We start from the raw sequence: 10,987 nt of genomic DNA on the forward strand, positions 1-10,987 counted from the left end.
ATGAATTTGAGGTTAATATGTTTTACCACCTTGGAGGAGGGGCTTGTAGAGTAAAACATGTCACTTCCTGTTTCCAGTAGCGGGCGCTAGGCCTGATGGGAAATATTTTCATGTAATGGTGTTGGGGCTGGGACTCTTGTCTGACATGTGAAATATGAAGAGGATAAAAGACTGTATGTGAGAGTTACAGTGATTTTCATTTTTTGGCATTTTGCCCAAAAAACATCAGACTTTGACCCCCAGCCAAGGCCACGCCCATTCTCAAAAACTCAAGCTTTTGATAACTTTTCATCTTCAATGTGTTGTCAATAAACTGAGCGACTTTGAAAAGTCTGGGAGGAAGTCCCTAGGAGGAGTTCGTTAAAGTATGACCCCTGGAAATCGCCAAAAACACGTCTTATTTTGAAATTCAAAGCAAAATGGCTGACTTCCTGTTTGGTTTGAGGTATGGGTGCAAGAGGCTTTTTAGTGCGTCTTGGGCTGTTTAATATGCTTACCAAATTTCATACACCTAGGTGAAAGTAACCTCTATGGGGAGGCGTTTTTGAAAATTTCTAGGGGGCGCTATGGAGCCATTTTGCAACAGTCATCTGCGAAACCCACAAAATATCAAATTTTTCACCAGACCTGATGCACAGTCCAAATTTGATGAGTTTTGGGGCATGTTAAAGCCGCCAAATATGCGATTCATTTGGCACCAGAAACAAACAAACAAACAAACAAACAAACAAACAAACAAACAAAGAATAATAATTCCTTCAATTTCAAGAGGTTCTCGCACCGCCTTCGGTGCTCGGGCCCTAACAAGAAGTGAAAATCCAAAGAAAAAGAAACAAATTCGACGCTCAGATGAAGCAAACAGTCTAAAAAGGAAAGCAACCATCAGCAAGGAACTGTTACAGCCAGAGCCAGCCGTGGACATTCAATTGGGAAGTGTCCTCCTGCAATTACCGTTTATCGCCAAAGGTGCCGCCAAAGAGAATGCAACTGAAATCTTTGAGATTAGACCTTTAAATATTTGTTAATAAAGTTACTTTTAAAGAAAGTAGCCTTCTGAGTACCTTTGCAAAGTCAGATCAATGCAAAACGGACTCACAATCCACATACAAAAGGTCTATTTAAATTCCAGCTCTAAAGCTCTCTGAATCGACAGCCTCATCGATAATCAGGAAATGTATCGCCTGTAATCCATCCGGCTCTAAGAGACACATGTTTAGTTTGTGGTATGTTTAAGGTTTTCACATTTGAAATAGCAGCAGTTTAATTTACACTATTCAGGGATAATCATGGAATTGGAGCACAGTGTTTGTTAACAGTTTAATAAATGAAGGCTTCAGACTTCAACACGGAAGTCCATCCCCATATGAAGACTAACAGGAGTGTTTTTGTCCCCTCATGTGTGATTAAAATCTAACCGTGAAATCTGAGGAGTGATCTGCGAAATGCTGAACATGTACTTTTGTTCTTCTCTCCTCAGTCCGTGACAAAAAAGATCTCCCCTTGGATCCAGTAGATCAGAAAGACCAAGATGGATCCTTTGATTACCAGTAAGTATAATAAAACAGACGCCTCCTCACGCCTGAGAACAGCTGTGTGTGCATTCAAGATTTGAAGTTTATAGCGGCCAAGGGAATTAGTGGTAAATCTATAAGATTGTATAAGTGAGTATTGGAATGTGTCATCTTGTGTATATTAAGGCTTTGGTTTGACGTACAGTAGAAGAGATTATAAGAAACAGCATCTAACTGCATTTTGAGTCAGTTCAAATGACAGAAAAATGTGTTAAAACCAACATAGCTTCATTCAAGGACAGATCCACTGTGGGTCTGAACAGTAAACGTTGAGCGTATTCCCGTTATGAATACTTTGATGTGTGAAGAATGGAACCATATTAGATTAGGGGCGCTCTATTTTAATCTATGCACCAACTGTGCAGGATCATGTTTAAACTGCATTGCACAAGTGTGGATAATCCTGACAACAGGAACAAAAACGTGTGTCAGTAACAGCTGTGTCATGTGACTGGCGAAACACAGAAGCCCTTAATAATGAAAAACATCTCATTTAATCTTAACTAGCATTCCAGTGCAGTTTAGTTTGTGCAAACTCGCACTTCACTCTTTAAACATTTCAGTGTTTTCATATTTATCTGTGTTAGTGTGAACATGTTGAACATCTAAAGTCACGTTCTCACTCTCAACTCATCAAACCTGAAGGCCTCGTCAGTGACCCTGTGCTTGAAAACATGATGATCTATGTGCTGCAGCTTCCAGTTAGCCAGTGCAGTGCTCCGTGGTCCAGTAAGCAATACAGAATATGCAACATCTGGTTTGAGACAGGTTAGAGATAATAATTAAGTCTGCTAAGACTTTCAAAATGAAGCTTGCTGACAACATTTTAGGACTTTTGGACTTAAACCACTAATTTCGTCTGGGTTAAAAGTTGCAGTTTAGTGTAGTTTTGGTTGAGCAACAAAAATAAATCTTTTGGTTTGGGTTTAGATAAGTACTTATGTACTGTATTTAATGTATCTGACATGGGTATGTTACATAATTTAAAAAGTGTTTTATAGACCAATCCATCGCCACCAAATACAACCCAGAGACGCCCTCCGTGCTGTTCATACTGTGTCTGTGATTTCACTGGCACATCAAAATTATTCGCTCCAGAAATTACACTGTAGGGGTAGCGGTTGCTGGGCCACTGACCGAGCAGCTGTGAATGAGGACTTGTGAGTGAGAAAGGCCTTGTGTTGTTGACACTGTAGCATGTGACTGTGCAGCGTGTGATGGTAAGTGATCTGTCTTTTGCTCCTTGCAGGTCCAAATGATCTCTGTCGCTTCATTCTCCTGAATGAAGAATGAGTCTGTCCTCTTCTCTGTCTGTCCACTTTCACTAAAAGCATACTGAACTAAACCCGTTAAATACATGTTCTAACTCAACTGTGTGAGAGTGGCACTAAAGCTATTACCTTTAGCTGTAGACTGTAGACTGTATATAAGAACAGGAAGTAGTCACTGTGAGGTCCCCGTTGGTTTGTGAACATCGTTTTTTAAGCCTCGAGTCATTTCTCTGTCCCCATCTTTGTTTTTGAAACCACAAGTGACCACACCTGGACGACAAGGTGGATAAACGATGTTACGCCTCTGTTCTGACTGACAGGACGTAGCAACTTTTCAGTCACATGAAGCGACAAACTCAATCGTCGATTTAGCTCTAAATGGGACCATTATTTACGATTAGCAATTGAGACCATAAATTCATAAGGAAAATGTAACTGAGGTAATAAATCAATCAGAGGAAGTCGGCTCACTTTCACATCTAGCTCCACACAACCTGACTTCTTTTTGTAACCAGTGCAGTCGCCCCCAGCTGGCCATTAGGAGGAATGCAGGGTTAAGGCACTTCCCCACTGGCCTCTGCTATGAAACCAGAGGCTATGTCCACTTCTTATCGTCAGTGCTGTAGACACTGAAGAGTCCTGTTATTCTTATAGTCTCATACTCACATTGGATCCTGTCTAAGAAAAGACAGCAGTGTAACTCTGTCTTGTATATTATAAATATTTATCTCATGTATATCCAAAGCAAAAGGGACTTTATACACAAACTGTCGTATATCTTTATGTAGTTCTGCTTTGCCTTTGCTTCAGTGTGAAATGAAAGTGTGTGAGAGATATAAACACAAACACAGGGTAGCTTCAGAAACAGGTGAGAGCAGCATTTATTATCACCTGTGTGGTGCTGTACTTATTATTGTGTGATCAATCCCTCTCCGGTGTGTGCGCTCCTGCTTCTCTTCTCTAATCAATAATGACTCTAACGTTTACACCCAACCCCGCTCTCTTGCGGTCCAGGTCTTTCCTCTGATTCTGACCCTGACTCGTCCCCGGTGCTCATCCCTCTTTGTCCACTCAGTGTCAGTGTTTGTGTGTCTGTGCGCACGTGAGGGTTTATGTGCATGTAACATGTAGAGATTGTGTCCTCCTTCCTCTTTCTCTATCTACACTCCCTCTCTCTTGCTGTCTCCCCTGTTTCCTCACATCTCGTTCCTCTCTTTCCCCCACGCTGAAATGGGTCGTCTGTCCCTGACAGGAACGAAAACGAGAACAGGTACTTTGGTTTCGGCACGGCATCTCTTTCGGCCTGTGCATGTCTGGGGGAGCAGATGTTTCCCCTGAGCTGGGGAGAACAGGGGGCGGTAAGGGGGTGGATAAGGCGTAGTATATGGAGGGAAACAAAGCAGCAAAATGTGACATCAGTCATCGGCCATTCAGCAATCACAGTTCTTATCTATGATGTCACAAAGATCAGTCCGGCTTGCCTGCGTTCGTTTTTAAAGCATTGTTTGAACAATAACATAGACAGAGGAGAAATCAGCGGGCAGATGAACGGGAGTGCCAGGCTTTGGTTACTTTATGGGTGTCCACCCAATGACCAACCAAACTAGCAGACCATCTACATAAAGCCCAGTTATCGCTGAGATCTGGGAACGCTTAAACATCGCTTGAAAGAAGTCTGAGGGGGGCAAGAAACACGAGCACTCAGATTGTCAAGGGTGTAATCTCTGTAAAGGCAGGTCACATGTGTTTTATCTTTGTGGTGTCAGAAGCGCTCTTGTTTCTTGTTTGAGTCTTATCGACCACTAGCATGTTAGTGGGCATTGCTGGAGCCAAGAAAACAGTCCAAAACGCATCAGCCGTAGGTGATCCCAGATCCCATTGGCGATCATTTGACAACGATTTAGTTTAAGTTAATATTTAAGGTGTTCTGTGAATAATCCATAGCTGTGTCCCAATCCACAGGCTGCAGCCTTCGCAGGAGGCCTGCCACGGAGGATGCTCCATTCATAGCCTGCGTAGACCTTTAAAGCCGAACTGAAATGAGACGGTCTGGTCTACCCTTGCGTCACCAAAAGCCGCCCCTGTCACCTAGCAACGATTAGCTAGCGGGCTAACTAGCTAGCACAACTAACGTCGCGTAAGTTAACCTATTATTTTAAGGATAATTTAACTTTCGTTTTCTTAAAAATGTGTAACACTGGCTATTTGATTGAGTTGAAACCAAAAACTTTAACATTTTTAAGCGTATTCCTCGGCCATTTAAAAGTCCGCCATTTTGTTTGAATTGGCGTGCAATGCATCTCGGGATGCGGTGGGCCGGGGAAACGGAGGACGCATTTGTCGGCCGCATCGGAAGGAGCCTTCGCATTGGGACAGCCTTCGACACGCTTCAGTGACGCAGTCGGCCTCCGAAGGCTGCAGCCCCTGGATTGGGACACAGACCATCACTGTTTACAGACCTACTTCCTGCTTCAACTTTGACCTGCCGTACTTACTGTAGCTCTGTGCCCAATGACCCCGTGTAATGAAGGGTTACAGTGTGGCTGTCTGAATGTCTGACTGCTCGTGTTTCCTGCCCTCTGAAACTTCTTGGTAGTGGAGCCCCCATGTTCCAATATAGGAATAATTCCAGTGTAATTGTGCTGTATCTGATAGAAACGATGGCCAAAACAACCCCCCCGTGCTAACAAGCCACACATTAGATGGCCCTGAAACATGCTATGCTGTCTTTTTTTATATGAGCAATAACACTAATGAACGATGATGTATTATTTAGGATTATGATGATATATTTAGCTCCACCTTTAGTAGAGAGGTTTGTTCTTCATCTCCCAACACCAACAATGTTGGGCGTCCTTTTTCTGTATCTGTTTATTTAGCATGTCTGGTTATCCATCTGTCTCATGACTGTCTCTCTCTCTACCCACCCCACTTTGTGTCTGTCCTTTGTCTCTTTTTGGGATTTATTTTCCTCATTGGTCCAAAGGTCTCTTGAAAGGTATGAAAGGAGACGAGTCTCCTGTTTCACCACCGGAGTCCTTTATGCTGCTCTGAGAAAATCTCATCCTTTTCTTTTGCTCATGTTGCTTTTTAATCGATTAACGTCAGTTAGAGACAATCCAATTAGTCTACGTTCTAAACAACTCTAACCATCAGATCAAAGCCTTTCAAAGCTTGGTTTAACCAATGTTACAACAGACTCACACAACGTTACCAATACAGATCTGTCAAGGTAGGTCGATGTTGAAAAATACCAAACATGTCCTGACTCTGGCGAGTTGGGAAAGTTTATCTCAAACTCTGTCACGTTTTCATTTTCAAGTTTCATTCCACAATTTTGCTCTTCTACTAAAATAACATCTAATCATTACATCACTCATCAAATCATAGGCTCCCTCGTAAAGCCCCCCTGGCTGACTAAAGCAAGCTCATTGGGTTGTGTTATATTTTTCCCATGAGTACGGCGTAGTCCCACCCTACTGTGCTTTGATGGGCCTGTCCGAGCCACAGCTCAGTGGTACGAGCAGTAGGACAGATGTAGGGTTCTGCTTACCCCAACATACCAGAGCAAAACCTGTTTTTAAACAGAAATGGTGATTCATGAACACCATGTTTATGTTGTTATGCTAGTGTACTGCCTGGCTGATCAAACCTCTGACACACCCACCCAACGAGAGTAAACATACGTCAAAGCCTAAATTTGTCCCAGGACCCAGACCGATGTGCTTGTCCTGTTTGGAAAGCATTTTCTTTTCCTTAATGTGTAGTTTTGGAGTTTGGTTAGGTTTAGCACCCAACATTACTTTGCTAAGTTTTGGAAAAGACAAGTCAAAATGGACTCTAACATTGGACACTCACTTCTGTACTTCTGGTTTAAGATCTTCCTGGTAGAAATCCTTTAAAGCAAACCAGTACTAGCCAATCACAGCTCAGTAGCTGCTCAAACACAGCACAAAGGGGGCAGGATTTGGCCGTACTCATTGGGAACAAGTATAAAACGACCTGGGCGGCAGTCTGAGAAAGCTCTGCCTCAGAGCAGATTATTTTATTAGCCAGTTGTTTCATCGGCACTATAATGAAGCCGTTCACCACATGACACACAACATCTAGAGTGATGAGTTATAAAGACATCCACACGTGAATAATAGGCCCTCTGAGCGCTTATTTAAACAACACTTTCTTTCTTTAAAGCTACACGCATGCTAAATGTACTTGGTGTCACAAGTACATTTGATTTAAGAAGAAAGAAGCGGGATGAGCTGCTTTCTTTAAGTTTGATAATGTTACTAAAAGTGTCCCAATGATCCATAAAAGCACTGAATGATGTAATAAACTTATGTGCAGGACAGGTCGAGATACAGTTAGCATGTTCTGAATGGCTACCTCTATGGTTAAGGCTTTTCCAGCAGTTTCCTCACATCTGCTTAACTCCCACTCTCCTCATGTGTAACATGTCTCCTCACCGTGTTACATGGCAGCCTGTGCTCTGAAAGCATTCATTATTTCCCCGTCTCTGCTTCTCTCACTGACTCCGGCTCTAATCGAAAAGGTTTTTTTGTGGATTGATAATATAAAACTGTATTTCTGGTTCTTACGGAGCTGAATTTGCTGCATCTGAATTGTATGTGACTTTGACTGTGTTATGTCTGCCATGGTCTATCTGTACTCTTGATGATTAACATCCTGACAAGTGTTTTCTTTGGTTCCCTGAGTGTTCTAGCATGGAGCATGATGTTTCTGAGAAGCTACAGTGTTGACTCCGTCCTCTCTTACTGTAGGGAATCTGCATAAACAATGTATGATAGCCTTGAAATGCAACACACAGACGTGAGCGGCGAAAGGAAGTCCTGCAGGATGATATCTCACGTTTGCATCGTAAAATGCATTTCCTGCTTTCGTGCTACTGGCTTGATCCAAGACCAGACAGCTAACGCTAGTCTGTAGCTCTTTCTCCCTGTGCATGAAGATCAGAGTTAGGAGACATGCGGCCATGCTCTGAACTGAGATCAAGCGCAGCTCCACACATGACGTGCTTTGGAGTTGTCATGCTTTGATCTCATGTCAGAATATGGCACCGTTTAGCATGTGTATGCACTGAATTTTTGAGGACAGTATAAATGTATTTTGATCATCCCTGTCTCCTTGAAAATACCGTGTGGTTACTGATGCTCTTTGCTAAACACATGTTTGAGGAAATGTAATTGCTGCCTGAAATATTGTCACGTGCAGTTTTTTATCTGGTGCAGGAGGTGTGACGCTCTTATACTTTAAATTGAAGTTGAGGGACGAGTTCATGTCGTACATCCTGTTGTTTTATATTTAGGGTTTGGTCAGGACAGGGAGACAGAAGGCTGCAGGCAGAATTACATTTCCTAAAAAACATGTCAGAAAAATTTGTTTAAAATGCAATTTTTACGAGACAGGGTTGCTTTGAAAACATTGAGGCCAATACTGCACACTGCAAAATCGACTTGAACTGTAGGTCAACAAGCATCTTTGGTAAAAATGAAAATGCGGCTACGTTTTTAAAGGATAGGTTTGGATTTTCTCACTTCTTTCTTGAAACACTTGGTCACACCCAACTTCCGTCTAGACACTGACTTGTTATAGGGACTCTTTCAATCCCAATCTGTGCATAAGCTTGTTCTTGCATTATGTATCATGGGTTGGGTACAATCTGGCAGAGGACCCGAAAGACAAACATCTTGCACTGCTGGTTTTATCTCAGTAATCTCAGAGCATAAATGATGGTGGAGGTGAAGAGACCAAAGAGAGCGTTCCAGAAACATACAAAGAGGGAACGACAGAGAGAGAGGCCGGAGAAGAGCTAATCTCAGCCGGGATTTTAAGTCGTACGTGAATTGCAGTCAAAAACTGTAGCAGCACCAGATTCTTACACTCTGCAGCTTTAAGTGGTTGATAACACCTGAATCCTATGAGTGATGATTCAGCCATAAACCTGCACGCATAGATATCTGCTATTTGGCTAACCTGGAGCTTCAGCTGAACTTAAGTGTGCAACTATTGGAAGAACGGGGACACTGGATTCTTCCTTAACCCCTAAAGTGTATTCACTGTAAGTAATTCCCTCATGACCAGTCTGGGTACCAGTGACCTACAGGATGTGAGTAATATATTAGTATAGAAGTGGAAATATTCAAACATATCCTTTAAAGCAGATTTGGAAAAGAAATGAATCCTAAAAATAAAAATTAAAGTCTGACAAGCGTTCGTGACCTCAGCATTCAGTCACTTCACAAAGAGGTTTCAACAGAAAAGTAAAAATTATGGAATTAACATCATTTCTTTACCTGCATTCCCTTTAACCTTTCACTTCCTGTGCCTGACTAACCTGTGCCGATGGGGAGAACCAGGTCCCAACCTCCAGCTGAGACTAGTTAACAGCTTCCCGCTCCCATTTTAATCTTTAACTCTGCTACCTTCCTACCTTTGCAGCAGTGACGAGGACAACAAGCCCCTGCAGGGCAGCCAGACGTCGCTGGACGGCAACGTGAAGGAGAGCGATGACAGCCTGGTGGACTACGGGGAGGGCGGCGACGGCCAGTTCAACGAGGACGGCTCTTTCATCGGCCAGTACACGGTGAAGAAGGACAAGGATGAGACGGAGGGCAACGAGAGCTCCGAGGCCACCTCGCCCGTCAACGCCATCTACTCGCTGGCGTAGCGCCGTAGCAGCACATGGGGGACTCAGTGGCGCCTGCTACGACAAACCTTGACACCACACACCTGACACAAACACACATGAATATATTAATATATGAAACACAGTAAACACAGAATAGACGCAGCAGGACCTGTCTGGAGACCGAGTTGGCTTTCCTCTGCTTATAAAGATACAGGGGGACACGGGAGTGGAGTGAGACCACAAGCCTTTATTTTAGTTTCCAGCTCTAAGAAATTGGCCCTTCGGAGGTGACGTTTGGACAAAGTGGACAGCGCTCGATTTCCTCTGTGCTCTGCCTGCCCTTTACCCACACAGACTTGGAGTGTGCCTTCGGGGCAGCTTTCAGCACTTGGAGGCATCAACAAGCGTCCTTTAGAGATTTTTCTTTGGTTCGTTTCTGCTCCAAACATCTTCAGCTTCTGTGCTCTCCTTCCCGACACACCCCTAATACCTCCGTGTAGCATCCCAGTTAAGTACGCACACGAGGTCCCTCACACACAGTCACACTGGCCCCGTCCTGTAACATATCAGCTTGTTATCATCGAACCCCACAGGATGCCGGCAGATATGTTTATCATATTGATATTTACGCAGTGAAAGATTTTAGTTTCTCCACAGCTGGTAGACGAGTCATCGAATCTTAATGAGTGCTGTATTCAGTCGTGGCACACATTTTAGTGCCATGCAAAACTATGCACCATCACCTCCTCCACGCCATCGTTACGTTTCTAATCTGGTTAGTAAAAGTACACATTGAGTTTCCTTTTTTACCACTCGCAGGCTAAATCACATGCTTTTATTCACCTTGCCTTGTACAATGTTTTTCTTACCTCTAATCCAATGTTGTAGTGCAGATATTCAAAATGGCCGCCACCAGAAAGCTATTTCTACCACAAGCAGCAAGCCCTTTTACAGTATGTTGTTAATGAATCCCATTTATGAGAAGATGATATATATTATTTCGGAGCATGATAGCAACTTAGTGCAAGAAAAATGGGAAGGCAACAGAGAGGGACGGTAGTTGTATTTGAGAAACAGCAGTAGACTACAACCCAGTGATTCCCTAGTTAGCATGCAGGCTAATGCTGCATTCATGTCAAATGGGAACAACAGTCATTTTTTTTCAGTTGAATTTGGTTTGTTATTCTGCACATGAATAGGTGAGCAACACTTTTAAAAGTATATTTTACACCAAACCAAACATTGCAACGTCAATCCTACATGGTGATCACAAAGTCACTTATTGTGACGACAAAAAGGGATTTTAAAAAGTGTAAATATTCCTCTACCGCTCATCCACATATTTTCTGAAGTGTGAGAAAGTTTGGGTCCCAACCACAAAGTTTCCAGTGAGTTTTAAGGTATGCTGAGATTTATGTTTGTTTCAAGCTGGAAGCTAACGTCTATGTTCTCTCCCGAAGGACATGAATGCAGCATGAGAGGCTAGGATCCTTAAGGTG

The 10,987-nt window shown here is 43.0% G+C and overlaps 1 protein-coding gene across 1 annotated transcript in view; it reads left to right on the forward strand.

Moving 5' to 3' along the window:
• nfasca (neurofascin homolog (chicken) a) overlaps positions 1–10,692 on the forward strand; it is a 60,058-nt gene extending 49,366 nt beyond the window's left edge. Inside the window, exons 30-32 of the mRNA XM_069678249.1 lie at positions 1,478–1,547; positions 4,095–4,112; positions 9,299–10,692. Coding sequence (XP_069534350.1) covers positions 1,478–1,547; positions 4,095–4,112; positions 9,299–9,527 — 317 coding nt within the window. The 3' untranslated portion in view covers positions 9,528–10,692. The remainder of the gene's footprint in view (positions 1–1,477; positions 1,548–4,094; positions 4,113–9,298) is intronic.
• Positions 10,693–10,987: the final 295 nt, after the last annotated feature.

Source organism: Semicossyphus pulcher, unplaced genomic scaffold (genome assembly GCF_022749685.1).
Source record: "Semicossyphus pulcher isolate SPU_LCO1_2020_fin unplaced genomic scaffold, fSemPul1.0.p SCAF_3, whole genome shotgun sequence".
In the NCBI taxonomy this organism is placed as follows: domain Eukaryota; kingdom Metazoa; phylum Chordata; class Actinopteri; order Labriformes; family Labridae; genus Semicossyphus; species Semicossyphus pulcher.